We start from the raw sequence: 21,752 nt of genomic DNA, 5'->3' as shown, positions 1-21,752 counted from the left end.
AAATAGTTTTCAATGGACTATGAAGTAAGAAGTGTAAATAGCAGGATGGATGGTTCAGTCACGCGTAATTAATCGGTGAATAAAGTAGAAGAAGTAGCGATCGACCTACATTTCCTACGACTACCGTAGATCGAATTAAGACATTTAAAATATTTTACGGGTCCCGACCCCTAAAATAAGTGTTTTATTCTTTTTAATGCTCCGTACAGCCTCGTGATTAGAACTTGACTGGGCTTTTACCGATTATTACAAATAAAATAACCGAGTACTATAAAAGTTTTACGTTTAATTCGTAATAAAACTAAATTAACTGGTAATAAATTTTAATAACGTAAAAATAAAATAGTCTTAACTTACTCTTTTACCGGAAATTGTTTTTCTATTGCGTTCAATGAAACTTGAGTTTTTTTATTTTATTATGTAGTAATTTTCCTCCATTAGTAACTTGTAATTTTCCTCCGCGCATGACAAATCGTCGAGGTTCTACTCTATGTATGAAGACATAATAAAAGGTTTACCGGAAATACTGAAAGTATTATAATGTTATATTTACGGCCGATATTTTTAATAGCAGGACATATATTAACGGGTACGATTCCGGTGAACGCGACAGTTGAACCGGCCGAAAGGCTAGTTAGACCTTTCCTACGCTACCGTCCACCGATTTACAAAATCTTTGCGGCGAATGAACGGCTGTACACGAATAGCGGGGAGAATGCTTTTTCCTTTCCCCAGTCGCTGCCGAAAGTTAACGGCCGGATTACCTGTAAAATAGTGATCGCTGAAAGACTGGTATTTATCCTTCGTATTCTAAAAATCTGTCTTCAGTTAAGCGAGTCGAGGTTAGTTTTTAAATGGTTTACGTTTGAAGAGGCAAAATTATTAAATATTCGGTTCGCTGAAATTTGGCAGCACTTTTCTTCAAAAACGAACGGTAAAATGTCATATGATGGATGACTGTTTGCTGTCGGATATAAGTTATTATGATTTACGGCAAAATACTTAAACGCTGCACACCTATAACGTCAGTGACTTTAGCCGGTTTGAAGTCGTCGACTTGTAAACTCTAAAAACGCATTACTTTCCCATTTTTTAATTGTGTATGAACTTCTGTACCTGATCGTACAAAATGGATAATCATTCTATATTTTATGGATACTGATGACCGCAAATTTCATTAAAGAAAACGTCACAGACTGTAAGTTTCGCAACATCGGAGTGCTGATGTAATATCAACCGGATCTCGATTACGGAGCAATTTTTTCCTTAACTTAAGCCACGCCTCTCGTTATTTGTTATTGAAGCAGTTACCTTCAAAAATGTATTACGGCGTAATACGGGCTATCGTCACAGTATTAACTTAGCTTACAGATTACTAGATAAAAATATATTAAAAGAAAACAAAAAATAAATTGTAGGCCGTACTCCAGTAACAAACAGTAACGATCAGTCCGACATAGAGGCGTATGAAATATCCATTCGAATATTATTATTAAATAATTTCAAACAATCTATCGTTAATAACAGAAGTCAGCAAAACGTCTTAGGTCGGTACCGATCGAATAATATAATACACGGTATTAAACATTCGTCAGTAATAATTTCTTTCATCGGGCAAATTAGGGTAAGAGATGTAGGGACACGTTCCCTTGTCTCTTGATAACGAGGCCTGTGTTCAACCGGATATATTTCATTTTAAAGAGATAACAACTAGATTCACCGGGACACACCAGCAGATAACATAATCAAAGTTTCATAAAAGCCTCTAAAATACTTACGATTGAAAGACCCCGAAGCAAAAATCCACACCAGATAAACGTAAAAAGGTATACGGCACAAAGTATATGAGCTAAAGATGGCAATTTTTCTGCAACAGAAAACAAAAACGATCGATTATAATCGACGGTGTAAACTTATAACAGAATTTTGAATATAAAAATTTACAAACTCAATCCACCGTACCAGGTATCGCTTTTTGCGGCGAAGCCGATTAGAAGTTTCCATTCATGCAATGTATTTTCGAATGACTAAATTGATTTCGAAGAAATTTTACGGGATCATTCCTCAAGCGGTATAGGGAAGAATGATTGACGGTGAAATAAATAAACAGGATTGGGCCACCGCATCGAAAAATATCGGTTTATGCTACGCGTTTCGGTATCGGCACGTCAATGTAAGGTATAAAGGGCTACAGATCGATAAAACGCACAAAGTCGGACAAAACACTACTAATATCGATCACTACTCGGATAGAAATGGACATTTTAATTTATATCGTGATGAATTTCGAAAAAAAGATAATTTGTAATTTCTAAATTTCAGCCATAGCTTCTGTCTTGTTTTTTTTTTTTGTTTTATTTACCCGCTTGTGTAAAATTATAGGAAGCAAAATTAAGGATGCTTTTCTCTTATGTAATCTATATTATTATGAAATTTAACTAAGAAAAAAAAATAATAAAAGTTCGATAGTAGGGCATCGGTTTTCTAATACGTTTGCTTGTTCAAATCGATTAAAATCTGAATTCAGAATCAAATTATGGGATCATTCCTCAAGCAAAAACTAATTTTATAACGAATACTTTTGTTATAACGTTTTTTGTTTGGGCCCGTAAATGTGTTTTGTTTTTTGTTTTTTTTTCTTTTGATTTGTGTTTATATTTTGCTGTGCGTATAACTATCTCACGTCTACTGAATTTTATTTTATCCCGAGTAACGTTCCGTGTTTTTAAACATACTTTTACTAAACACTGATATTTTGTCGTCGAGAAACAGGAAAATATGTGGTAACACTTAAAACGTTTTAGATATAGTTTTCTGATAGACAGAACGTTTTCTTTCGAAGACGCACGTTCATCAGCGGAAACGAGGAATCCGTACCAGCACTACACTCGACGTCAGAGTCAAACTTAGGCGACACCTTGAAGAAACAGGAAACACGTACAAAGACGTCGACTGTAACACATAAATTTCACATACAGCGTATAAAATTCAAAATATTGATACCCTTGAACGATATGAAATTTACAAAAACAATAATGACGAAAAATCAACGCGACTTGAATCGAATATATATATTATTAAATTACATACTTAAGGGGTTTTCTAATCTTTTCAAGACGGGTAACTTTAACAGCACTACTATCGGACACGGAAGAAGGAGCTGAAAGCCGAATTCTTTTTCTTTTGTTAGAACAAATTCTATTAATCTGAAAGCCAGTCGTTCAATACTTATTTGTTCTATATATCATTGTATTACTCAATTATTCTACGTAAATTCTTGTTCGAACAATACTTTATATTTTCTCTGTTTTCTTATAAACGCCAACTTTTTAAGGGCCGCAAGGAAAAAGAATAAAAAACCGGTCATCTTTACCGTACCCTATTCGATCTATCGTTGAAAATCTTTACCGTGGTCGTTTTCTTTCTGACTGATTCCGAATGAGAAATTTCTACTGTTTTAATAAAATAAATATTTAAAACGTGTTATTAAATTGAAGGTTTGTATAAATCTAATAGTAATGAAGTGTATCGACTTTTTTACTTATGTGATTATAACTATTAATAAAACTTTCGCTCTTGAAAAGAGAAATCTAAAATAGAAATTTTTACGTGCGGGCAGTGTCTTTCTTATATAACTAACTTTTTGTGTTTTGCTATAAAACAAAAACAAAAAAAATCTCGTTCAGATTTAAAAACTTAAAAAAAGATTTTAAAAGGTTTTTCATGATAATGTAATCATTGAATTTTTTAGTTTTACTACTTTTTTCAGAACGAATTTTTAACGTTTGTATTTATTCTAATTTCATCTGATCAGCAGAATCAAAACTTGTACTCACTTTTTAACCGATACTCGCATTTTATTATGCTTCTCGCTAACATATTTGCAGTGTTCACTCATTCATCGTATGAGATCAGACGATAATATGAAATACATAAAACAATGTAATTTTTCAAAAGTTAATAGTCATCTTTTTCAAAAGTTTAGTCACATTGAAAGCGAATCGTTCTCGTGACCGAAACGTAACGTAAGCGAATCTGATAATTATATATTACTGACTATCGCCCGATGAAGCGATCACTGCGAAAGCACTGGCTAATATAATAATAAGATGAAGTACAAAGTCGGTACGAGTTTAATTAGTTACAAATCTCTCTTATATAATAACAGGAAACGTTTGTTTGTTAGAAAAAATCTCAAAAACCGCTAAACTAATCGCTACCAAATTTTAACAGTAGCTTCATTATGTTATCCGGAGTGTCATAGGCTATATTAAGGTGAAAAACTATTTATTAAAACTTGTAAATAATAAATAAACCGTTACGCACTTATCACTCAGGCTCAGGTTACTGATCTTACTGCATTTATCATTCAGGCCGCTAGGTGGCAAGCCGGTAAATTCTCATGCTTCTTTCTTATGGAGAGCCGCTCCTAAGAAACTGTTCAATAGAGAAATTTTCAGTATATATACAGTTTGTCTGATCGCGCATCACGCGAGAACCATCCGACCGATTGCTTTCAAATTTGCAGGATACATTTGTGTTATTCCAGGGAAGGTTTTAAGCCAAGGACCGAGGCCCTAGCTCCCAAGTTATTAAAAATGCTCATTATTTCTTTAAATAATTGCGACCAACGTCGAGGCATGTGTCGCAAGGAAGTGCAAGTTTTAAAATATCCTAATCTTACTGTATTACCCCCCGTCCATCAAACAACCGTGTGACACCATCTTTCAGCTCATCATCGCTTACCATCAAAACTTTCCTTCAGATTATTGAATAGTTATTCATTCGGAGTAACAGGAGGACTGTAAGCTAAAAGATGCTACTCGAATTTTCCTCCCTGCAAACAACGCTGGAGAATATGGATGCGCGATATTGTACATCACAACGCCCATTGTCAACTGCTTCTGTTGCCCATTTCTGATAGCGTGGGTCGATTTCAACTTTGCTTCAAACCAGATCCGTACAGGATTTGTTTTTCTTATGATACAAAGTCGATCGACAGGGCAGTGAATCGATCCCAAAAGACAAAGACTATCGATTCCCACACAGTAATATTTTGCTTACACTTTCGTGTTTTTTTATTGGATGATGAAGTACGATATACTTAAGTGAACGATGTTTTGTCTCTAAATCGTTGTACAACAACTTTCATCGCATTTAATAATATAATCGAGAAATTCTTCATCTTCCGTGTAGCGCGTAAAAAATTCAGTAAATTTAGAACCTGTTCGCGTCGGTTCATGTCTTCCGTTGAAATTTGCAGTAGATGACTCATTCAATTCTTGTATTTGCCTAAACTTTGGCAGACGATTTTACCTTTTCTAGAAACATCTGGAAAAATGAATTCCAGATTTGAGACGGTGCCCAACGATTTTTTATGATCGTATCATAAAGCGTTTCTTCGATACATCGAAGAAACGCGTTTCTTCGTTTCTTCGATACATCGGATTCAATCGAGGGGCACCCGAAGCACTCTTCATCTAGCACCTTCGTTTTACTTTACCGAAAATCTTTACACCATTTTCATAATTTCTTTTGTTCATTGGATTAAAATCGCACACAATAACAGGCCGGAATCACAATTTGAAAATCCAAAAACCTACACACCTATTGGTGCTCGAATATTTTAGTCGGCGATGACATCGATTGAAATTCATTAATAATTTTAAGACGTTATAAACGACATGTAATCAACCACGAAAAGGCGTGGAAAGAGAAAAATAACAGTAAACGATACCAGTTAACGGTCTATCATGAATCGCTTAATCTGTCGATTTCCACTACAGAAATCCCGAAGGTTGTTAATTTTGAGGTAGCCCTTATAAAAACAAACTTATTTAATAAATTTTATTGCTATTTTTAAGTCTAGAATAATTTTTTTTAACTACAGTGGAACCCGCGAATAACTAGGTCGTTTGTAACGAGAACTTAATTGTAACGAGCTATATTCGGGGATTTGTTTGCTTTTTATATCTAATTAATTATAAATTAACTTGCTTTTAGCGAGGTATCATAATCATAAACTTGGTTATTACAAGCATTGTCATTTTTTAAAATACTGTAATTCAAAAAAAGTTAAATAATTACCAAATAATCTCAACACAAGGTAAATTCCATTTCTTCATTTAGGAAATATAAATTTACGATTTATACGTAAAGATTATGACATTTTATCTTAGGCTTGTTCAGGTCAGTTCTGAAGGGTGAACAAAAGGTTTGTAACAGGACGTTGTACAGTACGTACAGTACAAGTTCCATTGCGGTATTACAAAGGCTGGTAGTTATTTTAATTACAGGGGTTTTTCAGTATGAAAAATTCCAGGAAAGACTGGAGCCAAACAATGCTCCGTCAAAACCGCCTAAACAGGTTCATCGAACTCTATAGCACATTTTAAACGATTTAAATGAAAGTCTGAAAGAGGGGCATGGTTAAAGATAAACTTTACCTGTCCTACCCCCACTGATAAATTCAGTAGTCATAATTTTCAGTTTAAAAATACAGTACTGTACCATAGAATCAGTTAAACAAACAGTAGTGGGTTAAAGTGATCGATCGGATACCCGATAGCCAAATACAGTACAGTAAAATATGGCACGCTATATTTCGACGGAAGATTACCATGATGAAAACGATATACCACTCTCAGAGTGGATTCAAATTCTTAACTCGACAAAAACATCAGCCTTTCAAGACTACTCAATAGATGACTACGCAACAGCCGACGACGACGTACATACTACAAAAATTCCGACTGATGACATTATTACTGAGGTAACTCATAGTCGTACAGGTGATAGCGAAGTTGAAACTGAAAACAAATATGAATCTACTACTCTCCCAGTCGTATCAGTGATTGACGCTAAAGAATGTTTTAAAAAATTAACGGAGTTTAGTGAGACTAATAAGTATATGATGAAGTATTTGAAAAAATTACAAAATTGTTTTGATGATTACAGGTATAAGATTATTTTAAGACTAATTAGTTTGTATGCTCAATTAAGTTTTGACTTATTTTGTTAGAATGAAGAAAAAATAGATTAGAATGATTTTTTAGATTTAATACAGTTTGTACAAAAAAAGTGACAGAAATTTTTGTGTAGTGTTCATTTGTTACTTTCCTCGATAATTTTGGTAAGTTTTACTGCTCACTTATTACCATTTTTTTTTTTTTTGCTAATTCATTGAACGCTAACAGTTTTGGTTAAAAGCAAAACGTTTAGCATTTAAAAATTGAACTACATCTCAATTGTATTTGTTAGTATACAAAACACATCGATATTTTATTTTAAAACAGCTTCTTCTTAGGTATATAGTATATTTTTTTCTATTATAATAAATAATGACGGTGTAAAAATTTACGGTTACGAGGTGCCAACTCGGAAGTACCGAGCATTCGGATATAACGAGCATATTTGATTGTCTTCTGATTCTCGTTATAACCAAGTTTCATTGTAATGGTATTTTATCTTATATTCATCTAAATTTTCCCGGTTCGATTGATTTCAGCACAGCTTTCTCGCAGGAAGATTTTATTTCCTAACGACATTGTTTTTCCTTGTTTTCTTTGAATATTTATATTTATTTCACACTGTAAACCCCAGCAAAAGTACTTCGCTTTTTTATATTTGTATTAGACTCTCTCCGGCCTGTAAGACAAGATCGTTATTCTTCTATCTCTCGATAATAAATATGTCGATCGAAATACAAGTAAAATCACATTGATCATGAAATTACCGTTTAATCGCTTACATATTTATATAACTTAGTATTTGGAATTACATGATACATTTTTGAATCGGCTTCTTTCTATGCGCACAGAAAGGTGAGTTTTGTAGTACTTGTTCAACAGCGACCTATCCTTGGTGAGGTTTATGCTCTCTTCCAGTTTTATATGAAGCAGTCATCTGCAGCAACTTTAGTAAATATTTCATGCATCTACCTGATTGTAAACTAATATCTTTGCCTAAAGTTAGTATACTTCCAGGAACTTAATTTCTCGCAGATGTTCTAAAATTATTATGCAATTTTTATATCTTTAACCTGTGTAGATAAAAAACCTTTCAGTTCAATTATTAAAAACTTAACGTGTGAATGCGTTTATTTATTTATACCAAAGCATGTTTTACGCATGAATTTTCCATACCGTCTATATCAAGAGGGATTTTTATCGCAAAATAGCACGGTAGATTATCGTCGTGAATAAAGGAACGATCCGACCCGTTGTCAGATAAAACCGCAGTGCCTTTTCTAAACCGTCCGACACAATTCCTTTAGGTGACAACGGAAAAATGTAGTAAAGGTAAATCGAACCTATGTACTTAACTGCTTATAATTTTATAATTATTATATTATTCTTTTATTTACTGTTATTGTAATTCCTCTTCGCCATACAGCTTTACATGTTATAATGGGCTAAAACGTAAAATAAGATCGTTACTTCCTTCTTCGTATACACATACCGACACGAATGACGATCATTTTTATTTCCTTTAGAACGATGTTTACTTAGCTTTATTGAAACTTATTTAGTAAAATCAGTTACCTATTTATACTTTAATAACTGGCTTTACTATTCGCATGAAAGAAATCTTACGGAAAATGTTTTGCAGTTATGATTTAATGTACTGTTAAAAGGGTTTGATTTTTTCGTAACGGAATAAACACAACCGCAAGGATACTTAATACGAGATCTTAAAGAATATAATTTGCCTATAACAGTTTTTTTGTTTTACATAACTGTTATTTCATCCTCACGATCTGAATCGACAGGAACGATGCGCGAAACGATTTGATGTCAAAAGCGGGTATGATGAGATTAACTTAATAATTCCCGACTGATAATTCTTTTATAACGAATCATAAGATTTTTCAAGACCATGAACGTACCCGGTACCATGATTGCGATAAAGTGAACAAATTTTTATTTTAAAGCGATAACCGGTCGAAATTTACTTTTTGAAAACAGTTTCAACTTTTGAAGGGCTATGTTTAGAAAAACGATAAAAAACTATTCTTAACAATAAATTTTTTACTACTTATTCGTTGTTATCAGCTGTAAAACAAAAGGATTACGTTATTTATTTTTAAGGAAGAGAAAAAAACTTTCAAAAAACAAGTATACCACACACAACTTAAGACATTACCTTCTGACTGCAATATCCACCACATTTCCATTGAGAATGCTATTATGTACGCGATCTGAAAAATAAATTAAATTCATGTATTAATCGATTCATCTAAAATTGAAACATAATAAATATATAATAAGAACTTTAAAACTAGGAAGGATTATTTTTCAGTCTACTTATTTTTTATTACTTTTTTCTTTGTTAATGAGAATTATTTGAAAGAAAAGTTATATGAACACAACCAAATTTGTTTAAAATATATACATAGTATTCATATATTATGTAAAAATATATATAAAATGATATGTATCGACTAACAGCAAAGATTTAAGATGAGGAAAACTGATTTTTTTTTTAGGGTGAATTTTCGACTGTTTATAACTGACACCAATATTCTTGTTTTAAAAATAATTGTTATGGCTACCGTAATATAATTGCTTAAAGAATAAATAAGTTTCTTCAGCTTACTCAAAAATCAAACTTGTTAAGGAATCGGAGCACTAAAAATTAAAAGAAAGAAATTAAGGCTGGCTGGCCGGAATGGTCTGTAGAGTTAAAAAAACAAAATGTTGCGTGTACATTTTGATTATATATTTTAAAGATAGAAACATCCGTCGTTAAAATGATAAACGATTAGTTAGGGTGAGCGGGTATACAGTCCCGATATTTTTATTGTAAAGAGCACCCTCTGTATCACAGAGTACTGAACTAACTACCTTTTTGTTAGAATGACAAGAATTTCAAACTCGACTGCTGATTCGCTATCGCTCGGCTTCCTACTTGGCTTCGGATTTAAACAACTGTTATTCATGCGACACCGTGAACTACTCGAGCCTCATTGTTTAAAATGATTGCCGAACAGACACCGACACGTCGAGAACGCGTATCCTGCTTTCTTTCGTTAAATATAGAAGACACGTTCTCAGTTTAGTTTTTAATTAAACGGTTTATAAATTTCAAAGATATATTAATAAAGCGTTTTTTTTCTTTTTTAATTTATTGTAATCCTGGAATTCGACGAACGAACTGAAAAATAGATATAAACGCCGTCAATCAGGTATTTTGTGCACGAAAACTCAAACGCATCTCATTTTTCGCTTGTAATTATTAACCGATGCAAGACGGTAGCATTATTTATACAAAGAAAAAACTTCGAACGTTCGTATAAACGATCTAGGATATCGACAAAAACAAAAAAATTCGTCGAATAAAAATATTACCTAAATTTATTTATATTTAAATCGATTCGATATGTTCCGATAAAGTCGTCAAGCGAATCGGTACGACTTCAATAAAAATGTTAAATCTAAAATCTCAAAACAGAATAAATATAATTTTTAGTCTATTTATTCTTCGCGTAAGTCACATAACATTTAATACCCAAATGTAAAACGATGATAAAACTTCTTAATTTGGATTTAGATTATTGGATATCGATTAACAGTTATAAAAAAGTAAAATTAAAATTATCGTTTTTTTAAATCTAGCAGACCCGGCAATGCTTCGCTATTGCTAGATTTGAGTATATGTTTATACATTAAATGAACAAAATCGAAAGTTAGATAAAACATAAAAAAACTGAACATTAAGGAACTTCACAAAATTTACCCTTTCACTTTATCCCCTTTTCTTTTTCTTTTTCCAATTTTTCCCTTTCTCCCTATTTCCCTTTTTTCTTTTTCCCTTTCTCCCCGCGCGTAAATCGGTCCAGTAGTTTTTTAGTGTATAGCGGACACACATACGAACATTGCCTTATATATATATATATATATATATATATATATATATATATATATATATATATAAAAGAAGAAAGTCTGTTTGTATATTTGTTTGTTTTTTCGTAAATATCTTGACACCGGCGCCACCTAGCGGGTATAATTTTTGTAAAAAATTTTCTTTTCACGTAACTAATATATATTCTGAGTACGAACCAAATCGGACCATAAATGTAATTTTTCCAAATATCTCAACCCCAGCGCCATTTAGCGGATCCATTTTTTGCAGAGGTATTTCTTTCCATGTAAGTAACACATATTCTGAATATGAGCCCAATCGGACCGTAAATACAATTTTTCGCAATATCTCGATCCTAGCACCACCTAGCGGATCCAAACTAAACCAGAAACCTTCGCGGGCGTGCGCACAACTCATCAAAGTTTCATCGCAATCGGATGACGATATAGGAACATATATGGGACAAATAAACAAACATTAATTTATATATATATATATGTTCTTTATCGGAACATATCGAATCGATTTAAATATAAATAAATTTAGGTAATATTTTTATTCGACGAATTTTTTTGTTTTTGTCGATATCCTAGATCGTTTATACGAACGTTCGAAGTTTTTTCTTTATATATATATATATATAAATATATATATATATGTAAGATAACAGATAAAATGATCATTAATTTCAGATATTGTTGTTTTTATAAGTCGGCTCGTCAATACCGAATGAAAAAGGCGCGAAAGATAGTGACGATAAAGCGGAACAATGACTTTTATAATATAATACTTACTATAGTAATAGTAATTTCAATACTAACAACACCGTTTTTAGTAGTCGCCGGGAACAACTGTTAGTGTTTCCTTATCCCGTGTTTCTCTGAACAATCTACGTTACCCGAGCATCACCGTAAAATAAAATAATTCTCGTCATTGTCATCCGCGTTGCGTACCGATTCACCTCTCTTTCCCCTCGTCTTGTTTTCCATTTAGTGTTTATCTTCTTGTAATATTTATTGTTCGTAATCATCAAACTATTTTTTATCCGATCTATTATTATTATTATTGTTTATATTTTTTAATTTGCTGATGCGGAAAAACATTTTGTATAAATGTGATTTAAGTAACTAAAATACAGTAAAAGTTGATGTGATCAGAAATATTTGAGTCCATCGTTTAAAAAAATCAATATAAACGAGTAATAAAATAATTTCTTTTATCTCTGTCGTTCAAACGTTCGATTTATTTCTCCATTCTTTTCTATTCGGTGCCTATCTCTTAGCCTCGACATACTTCTTGAATTTTTATATCTTCGGTCACCGGTTTTGTACGTTTTTATCTCGATCCTTATTATTTTTACCTTATAATCGGATCGACCTTACTTTAGCCGAATTTACATCACTACTTTGATTAATTTTAAACATTCACCTATAACATCTCTTTAAAAATCTCTGTACTTTGTTTTTATAACTTTTCGATCGTCCATGTTTCGTCACCATAAAGCTAAGAACTCCATAAAAATATTTTTAAGAATTTTTTTCTAATTCTGGAATCTATGTTCGAGTCTAGCGGATTTCTTTTCCGCATTAAAACTCTCCTGACTGGTAAGAATCCGATGCATCATTGTTATTTTATTTCCTAAATAAAAAGCAAATCATTCATTTTGAAATAACCACGGCCTCATATATTAATATGTTTATTTCGTATTCAGGGCCTCCTAAGATATTCGGCGCCCGTGAGCTACTAAAAATAATGCGTCCCTCTTCATAAGAAAATACATAGGATAGCTAGCGGGAGTGTGGTGACCGGCAAAATTATACAAATGTTTCAGAACTAGAAAAATTCAATTTATTACCATTACACTAAGCAAAAACATAAAATTAAAAAAAATTTTACGAACAAAAACAAACTTTATAGTAAACGAAAAACAAAAGTAACTTATATATTTATTTTCCTAGCTTTTTCTTTTACAAATTGATTAATAATATCACACGAATTTAAATTATTAAGTCACTTTCTATGGATAAAATGCTCAAATCATTTAATTTGCTCTGTTCGAAAGAAGACCGTAAATAATCTTTTATCCTTTTCACTGCTGAAAAAGATCTTTCGCCGCTGCAATTTGTAGTGGCAATACTTTAGAAAAATGCGCAGTGCGGGGGCCACTTTACGAAATGTAGACTTAACTTTCGAGTCAATTATTGTTCTTAAACTAAGTTTCGCAGTAGATATTTTTTTCATTATTTTCCAATAAATACGAGTATTCGTGTTTAAAATGAAGGCATTTTTCAATAAAATTATTTTCTAAATCGTTCATATACGTTTCGCACAACTTTTCAGCATTCTTTCTAATTGTGTCTTCATTTAGATTTGTTTAATTGACCAGAAACTCAAATTTTGATTAAATGGCATCATAGGCAAATTTTCTCTTTTGTACTTCTGATAGAAGTTTATCAATAATAGCATAATATGTATTTATGCGGAATTCGTTGTTGGCATCAAATTTAACTTCTTCCAACATATTTTCGCCGTGCTGTTTTTTTCTTTTGCGTATTCGTTTGTACTCATCACACCCGGACAATTTTATACCTTCAGATCTCTAAAGGTTAAATGATTTTGTGTTTCGTTTCGACTGTACAAATTTTTATAAAGAACCGTATATGTACGAAAAGCGTATTTTTCTGCAGAAGCTTGATGTTGACGCGGGAAAGAAATTGTATAGATTTTGTAGAAATAAAAAGAATGAAGTTGCTTTAACGCAGCATTTCGCCGTCGATTCTCCAATTAAATTTAAAGAATGTGCTGCACTGGGCACGTAAACGGCAAAATTGTTTTTATATTTAATGCGTGTTTGGAGGCCGCTGTTTATCCCCGACATATTACAGGCGTTATCGTAAGATTGTTCTCTACAATCTTCCAAATTAATATCTAAATCAGATAATAGCTTTAAAATACAATATTCCATTTCTGCGCTCTTATGGCCAGTATTTTCTAAAAATTTTAAAAACCTTTCAACAGGTGTTCCATTTTTATTGACATATCTAACGACAATAGTTAATTGATCCATATGGGAAATATCGGGCGTCGAATCTACTATAATGGAGTAATACTTTGCTTCTTTTAATTCAGAGATAATAAAACTTCTGACATTACTACCGAATATTTTGACGAATTCATCGCAAATATCTGCAGATAAATAAGAGACATGCCCAGTAACTTTATTTACAAAGTTAAATATATATTGTTGTAAGATGGGGTCAAATTTTGCTAAAAGTTCTATGCATCCTAAATAATTTCCATTGTGTTCATCACCAATAATTTGATTCTCTCCCCTAAAAGCCAAACCCCTTGACTTTAAAAATTTGATTACTTCAACAATCCGTTCTAAAATATTTTTCCAGTAATTAGTATTTTTTCCATTTATATAATTGAATAATTCTTTAAATATTCACATTTTTCAGTAGATCGGTTAACAAGTATACGGGTGTTTTCTTTATACAGAGTGGAATTTTCACGGTCTGAAATTTTTTCACCGTGTTTCCAATCGTTGAAACCTGTACTAAATGGTTTATTCGCACTACCAAAAATAGTTTGCAAGGGATACAATAAACTTTTCCTGAAGAATTTGAGTATAAAAAAGCCACTTTCTTTTTTGTTGTTTTCCACTTGGTAAATGTCTATAAAATATCGTTTTCGTAGCATACCTGCTCTGTGGTTTGTAGACCACTTTAGATGCAGTAAAGTCCAGTTTTTGAATACCTATAACTACGTTAGATATGTTCTTTATTATATCTATAATTTTATCTTCGCTTAATCTTCCCCATAATACAGTATCATCATAATTAGCACTCAACATATTATTTACTTCATCTTCATCTACATATTCTCTTTCCTGATCTTCTGGCAGTGGTTATTGCAGGTTTTGTTGCTCCTGCTCCTCTTGTTGTTGTGTTTGAGTATATTCTTTTTCTTTCTCATTTGATTGTCGGGAATTATTATCATACTGTGGTTGGTTTTCTTCTTTTCCTTTTTCGTATTGCTCATGCTGTGTAATTTCCATAGATAGTGTTTCGCCATTTTTAAAGAAATTTCTTAATGTAGGCATTTTTTCAGAAAAGTTTTCTGCATCGCTTCTTTCTCTTTCTTTAATTTACGATTGGCGAAGCCAGATAACCTTCATCGTTTGTATTCCACGGTTAGCCCTGCTACACAATAAAAAAATATTTTTAAAATTAACGCTACGAAGTAAAGATTGCCTTACCGGTTACTGTAGAAATTAAAAATATAATGAACCATTAATACTACGCCGAAACTGAAAAATAGCAGACTAGAAGAATAAGTTAAATCACAGACAACCTCAAGAAACAGACGTTTCACCTATATTGAAACTTGTATTGAAATGAACACAACACAAAAATACGGTAAGATTGTGATGTCTTTTGCGACAGTAGCGAGATGTTTTTAACGACCGTGACATTTCACGAAGCCGGTCGAAAAGATCCGAACCCATCGGGTTGGTCTAGTGGTTAACGCGTCTTCCCAAATCAGCTGATTTGGAAAGTCGAGATTTACAGCGTTCAAGTCCTAGTAAAGCCAGTTATTTTTACACGGATTTGAATACTAGATCGTGGATACCGGTGTTCTTTGGTGGTTGGGTTTCAATTAACCACACATCTCAGGAATGATCGAACTGAGAATGTACAAAACAACACTCATACATATCATCCTCATTCATCCTCTGAAGAATTATCTAAACGGTAGTTACCGGAGGCTAAACAGGAAAAGAGAGGGGTCGAAAAGATCCGACGACGCTGCTGACGATGCAGTAGTATGCCTGGCACTTGATAGAAAACTGGCGTGAACCGAATCAAAACCGAAAGTATTTCACTGATACTAGTATAAGTGACTGAAGAAATTCTAAGAACACACATATTAATTACCAAACTCTAAAACAAAGATATGCATACATATAATATTTTCATTTAGAACAGGTTATTTTTGTCATGAAAAGATTTTGAGCAAAAATAACTAATAAAAAAAATATAACACCAATAAAAATTGCCGCCCCCAAAAGGCTTGCGCTCCCGGGCTACAGCCCGTTTGGCCCTGTGCGCTGTTCGTATTCTTTCTTTTATTGTTGTTCGCTTTCGGACTAGATCATCTCCGATAATGAATCCGCACCGTACATTACTTCTTATTCATTCCGAATTCTATCTGAAATGTTAATTTTTTGTCCCCTGACTATTATTCTGCTGTCAAACTATTCTTTCGGTTCTATTATTGTTTCTTCCACGAACAAACTAAAAATTAAAAGATAGTAAATCCTTGTCTCACTCCCTTCCGTTTTAAAACTTGTATTTCCTCATTTTCTACTCTTATTTCAGCTAACCGACCGAAAAAAATTACGAATGGCTCTTATTTATCAATATATAAATCTAGTCTTCTTAAAATTTAAAAATATATTTTCCGTTCCTCATAAATTTTTCTTTTCAAGATTTAAAAATTTCGTTAAATAACACCTTTAATATATTATCTTTGTAATGTTCGTTATGTTTACTTTTGTATCCTTCGACCGCCTTCTAAAATTAATATGACAGTTAAAATTGCTTTTATTGTCCAAATAGATTTTTCCTAGTTCACGATCCGCCTCGTGTACCATTCTTTTGAAATTATTTTAATTGATTTGAGAGCTTAAAATTATAACGTGTTAGTTCCCATACTTACGCTCGTACTTCCTTCGATAGAAAGGAAGCAAGAACAATATTTTGTTTCTTTTATTTTCATCAAAATGATAATAATGCTTCTATTAAAATATGAGAGCGATGCTGATCATACATTTTAAATAAAAATATAAACAGTTCATTCGATTCTACTGCTCCGGTATAGAATAGCAATAAATACAGTATATTACGCGTATTAGATCCTGCCCTTTATCCTCATTTAAATCATTGTGCTCTGTCGAATTCATATTATAATAAGGAGTCTTCTCTGAAGTTATCATCGACCTTTTTTCTTCTCTAACACTTAAATATTCGTCCTCTCCTTCTGCGTACCCCTGACACTTGTTAACATTCTCTTTTCTCCTTCAATCCACACGATCTTTCACCTGGACCTCTGACATTACATTTTGATTTCATTTCCCTGAATATTTTTTTTCTTTTTCATACGTATATAGAGCATGCGTAAAAAAATGTATATACAATTTGAACTGTCATACAAAATTTATTTTGCAACCTACAAGGTTAAATTTCTGGGAAAAGTAAGGCTAGAGTCCAATTTAAATGATAAGTGTACTTTCTGGACAAACTGAATGTTCCAGATGGTGGTTAAAGAAAATGTTCGAAATGGTGGCCTTCAGCGTCGACGCATTTCTGATTACGAGTCACGACTAGTTTTTTGTGTAATGTGCAGAAAGGCCGATCAGGGCGACCTCGCACGCCTACAATTGATGAATCCTCACGTGTGGTGCTGGAACTGTTTAAGAGTTCACCACTTGAAGGTAAGAGTCACGTAGGTGTGGTGTAAGTTCTAGTAGTGTGCGACCAATTCTGAAGAAAGCAAATTGCGTGTGTACATTCCAAGGCTGCTGCAACAGCTAAGTGACGACGACCTAGATCGCAGGGTACAATTTTGTGGATGGGTTCAGGGGATGTTTACACATGAACCGGGATTTATGAGTAACATTTTTTGGTAGAGTGAAGCACAATTCAAACTTAATGGAATTGTCAATAGGCATAATTGTGTGTTTTACAGGATACTTGAGCTATGGGGTCATCAATATAAGATAACGTTTAGCCCGGAGAAGACTACGATGATGCTCTTCAAAGGCCGTTTTGATTGTGAGGCGACGAGTTCGCGTATCGATGTCAGGCCAACGTATTAGATATGTTCAGGTTTAGAAGTACCTCGGGGTGTTTCTTGATGAGAAATTGCAGTTTAAGAAGCACTTTCAATACGTCGCGGGAAAGGCCTATAATGCCTTCTTCGGAATTTGACGTGGGGTCAATCCTGATTCGGGTCTTCATTTTAAGACTACGAGGCAATTATGCTACATTCGGCGCCTGTTTAGACGGAAAAGCTAAAATTTAAAAGCTATCGGGATATTTTGTTACGGGCCTTATATTGCTAACGGTAACGGGTGGTTATCGTACAATTTCACGGGAGGCGATGTTGGTAATCGCAGGCGTGAATCCGATAGACTTGATTGCGCCTGAGAGGTAACAGCATTATGTGCTAAGACGTCAGGTTAAGGTATTAAATCAGTCAATGAAAGTACTAACTGCTCAGGACTTTGGAGAAAATAAAGATAGAAGAGCATGGTGTCGCTGTGCGGCAGACCAGATGGAATGAGACAGAATGTGGGCGTTATACGCATGATCTTTTCCCTAACGTCGTTGGTTTGCGGGACGCCTGTTGGGTACACCCGAACAAGTATGTGACGCAATTTCTTTCAGGACATGGCGCTTTTCTGGACAGACTACAGAAATTTGGCCTTGCGGACTATGTGTCCGCAATGCGGATTGTTTGATTTTGCTTATCATGTGATATATGAATGTGGTAGGTATAACTTAATGCGCACGGAAATCATTTGTCGGCTTGATATTATCGGGTTGAAACTTGATCTCCGTGTTAATTGGAAAAGCCGGACGGAATAGGTGATCGCATATTTGGTTTTATTGCACATTAAAGAAAGGATCGCTGAAGGGGTGTGATGTTCTCTTGGACTTTTCTTCTTTGTGTTTATGCTTGGTTTTATTGTTATTTTGTTGCTGTTTTTGTTTCTGTTTGGTTATGGATTTTTTCGTTGGTTATGTTTTGTAAGTGTTTTGTGTTACGTTTTATGATTCATCGAACTCATTTTTACCTTTCGGGTAGGTAGAGTTCAGTTCCTTCGTTCTTAGAAAGTCATTCATTCTTGTTTGAGACTTGGCTAGATGTGTTTTGTTTGAAGTTGATGTTAATCAGTAGTACCCCGATGGAAATATCGCTTGTGGCATTCGCGTCGGTGGCATCCTGGGTGAGACTTAACTGAAAGATATCGTTGCCGAGGTACTGAAGCTGACCTCCGGTAAAGCCCATAAGGGCTAGGTACGGAGGGGGTGGCGTGGCGACCGAAACCGTCACATGGAGAATGTCTTCCCCTATGGAGTCAGGATGTGCGTACTGGACTGAAGATAATCCCCACATTATTGTTGAAAAGGCTATAAATTTGTCTGGTGTGAATGTATGGTGCGGTTTGCCTCCTACGGGACTCATTGGACCTTTCCGTTTTGAAGTTAATGTAACTGGAGAAAGTACCTAACAATGCGTGCTGATTTCATTCTCCCTTCCAGTCGTGCAGTGTACAGTAATGACAGGTTTTATCACCAACAAGATGGCACCCCGCCGCACTATTATAGGAATGTGCGAGAATACCTGAGTCAAAATGTACCAGGCCAGTGGATAGGACACAGGTGACCAATCGAATTTCCTTTACGCTCTCCAGAACTTACGCCGCTCGATTTTTTGTTATGTGGCACCGTAAAATATGAAGTTACCATCGTAAACCACGTAACCTGGAACACTTTGGGATGAGATTCAAGCGATGTGTGCAGAAATCCCATTGGACACTTTGGTACTGAATCAGTCGCGACTCGTAGTCAGAAATGTATCGATGCTGAAGGCCACCATTTTGAACATTTACTTTAACCACCATTTGAAACATTCAGTCTGACCAGAAAGTACACTTATTTTTCAATTGGACTCTAGCCTTACTTTTCCCAGAAATTTAATCTTGTAGATAGGAAAATAAATCTTTTATGACAGTTCAAAGTGTGTATACATTTTTTTGACACTATATGTGTTTCCTGTAATGTTTTGTTTTCTTCGTCACTACACTTTTCACTCGACCGGTTTTTCTTTGCTACTTGAATTTTCTATTAATTTAATTTTTCTACCTATAAACAATTTTTACTTCCATATCTCTATAATTTTTTTATCTACTTTCTGCGTTCATCTAGCTTCACTTCAAATATAATTCTCATCGTCTCAAGTTCTCCATCGATTGTTACCTTTCTACATAAAGTAGAAAGTTCTCCTGACTGTTTTTTAATTATTCTTTTTTTTGTAATGTTATCCGCCTGTTTTCTACCTAATCTACATTCAAATTACACGTCAAAGGGTTTATAAAGCGTAAAAACATAGATGTGTAGTAGCTCTATTCGGAGCGTCTCAAGGAATGTCGGCACTGCAAGTAATACAATGAAGGGGATAGTGTACCGCTACAGGACGCCAAAGTTAGAAAGAAACCGATTGCCGATCCAGAGATCTTCCCCCACCTTGTGAGTCAACTGTGCTTTCTAAACTTTGTCGAGTCATACCGATTTCAAGGTATGAGCCTTCGTTTAGTTCAATCTTAACTTCACATCGTTTTTTTCGTTTATTTATACCCTGCCTCTTTGCACTCATTTATTTCTTTATTTCCTTATATTTTGTTAACGTTATTTTAATTAAACATAGAAAAAAAGCGTACCAGGTTACAACTGTTCTGCTATGAATAAATAAATAATAATAATTGACGATGACGATAATAATTATTTATTTGCTTTCATAAAAAAAAAATATTATTGATAATAATATTATTATAATTAAATTATAGTTACAATTGAACAATTAAATTATTTCGTCTTTAATTGTAACCTAAATCTATTTTTATCGATGTAAATGTGTAATCGGAATCGTTGAAAATATGTAAACATCACATCAAGTTATGAATTAATATCAATAGCAATTGTATTAAAAGGATACGATAAACGAAACTAAACACGCGATATTTTTTTTAATGTTATCAGTATTCTAATTACAGCGTATGTATAGTACGTAAAAATAAAACTGTCGGTTATATTTAATGTTATTAATATTTTCGCTGCAGTAAAAACAGAGCCTACTTCGGACAGAAAGAATCGGCGAACTAATGAAAGTTACGGTTACAGAAAAAAAACCACGCTTCTGATTTGAAACCAGCGATTATTTCTTTGCATCAAATAATCTGTTACTTTCGCTTTAATTCAAACCATCTCCTTTTTTTTTAACGGGTCAAATGCTGTCTTGTCACGACAATGCGGACATATTTATTAAGTGTGGTGTAAGGGATACACAATTTTTAATCGTTAAAAGGCTTTTTTCTTTCATTCTTTCTTTCTTTCTTTCTTTTCCTGTTTAGCCTCCGGTAACTACCGTTTAGATAATTCTTCAGAGGATGAATGAGGATGATATGTATGAGTGTAAATGAAGTGTAGTCTGTACACTCTCAGTTCGACCATTTCTGAGATGTGTGGTTAATTGAAACCCAACCACCAAAGAACACCGGTATCCATGATCTAGTATTCAAATCCGTGTAAAAATAACTGGATTTACTAGGACTTGTACGCTGTAACTCTCGACTTCCAAATCAGCTGATTTGGGAAGACGCGTTAACCACTAGACCAACCCGGTGGGTTAATCGTTAAAAGGCTGGATCAGTTTTACCTGACGTAGTTATCAGTTGTCTGTTCTCCCGGCTAGAAATGTTCCCGATGGTATAAATTAGCTTTACATAATAAATATGACGCTTACCGTTCAGTACATCACGAAAAATGAAACCGAATAAGGATATAAAAGCGATATGATTAAAAATATCAGAGACATCTTATTTTGATTTTATTTTCAATCTGTTTTTGATAACTTATTGTTATGCAAAATTCCAAAAGAATTTTAGTATTGAAATGATAACATTACAAGTCATGAGCATGACACGAGATGGATGACAATAGAAAAGACTCTTTACAGTTTTTGAATAACTGAGAAAATTGGTGTTTTCCCTCAAATCTCATTTTTCTTTTCAAAAATACCTTTTAAATAAATTCATT

The 21,752-nt window shown here is 33.6% G+C and overlaps 1 protein-coding gene across 5 annotated transcripts in view; it reads right to left on the bottom strand.

The window, feature by feature from the left end:
* Positions 1 to 21,752, bottom strand: part of Rcd6 (Reduction in Cnn dots 6) — a 64,869-nt gene that overhangs the window by 28,583 nt on the left and 14,534 nt on the right. For all 5 annotated transcript variants that reach the window (XM_075363155.1, XM_075363154.1, XM_075363158.1 and 2 more), the window contains 2 exons: positions 9,145 to 9,199; positions 1,779 to 1,867 (listed from right to left, as the gene is read on the bottom strand). In XM_075363155.1, coding sequence (XP_075219270.1) covers positions 1,779 to 1,867; positions 9,145 to 9,199 — 144 coding nt within the window. The remainder of the gene's footprint in view (positions 1 to 1,778; positions 1,868 to 9,144; positions 9,200 to 21,752) is intronic.

Source organism: Lycorma delicatula, chromosome 4 (genome assembly GCF_047948215.1).
Source record: "Lycorma delicatula isolate Av1 chromosome 4, ASM4794821v1, whole genome shotgun sequence".
Taxonomy (NCBI): Eukaryota; Metazoa; Arthropoda; class Insecta; order Hemiptera; family Fulgoridae; genus Lycorma; species Lycorma delicatula.
This window is presented reverse-complemented; position numbering and strand designations above follow the sequence as displayed.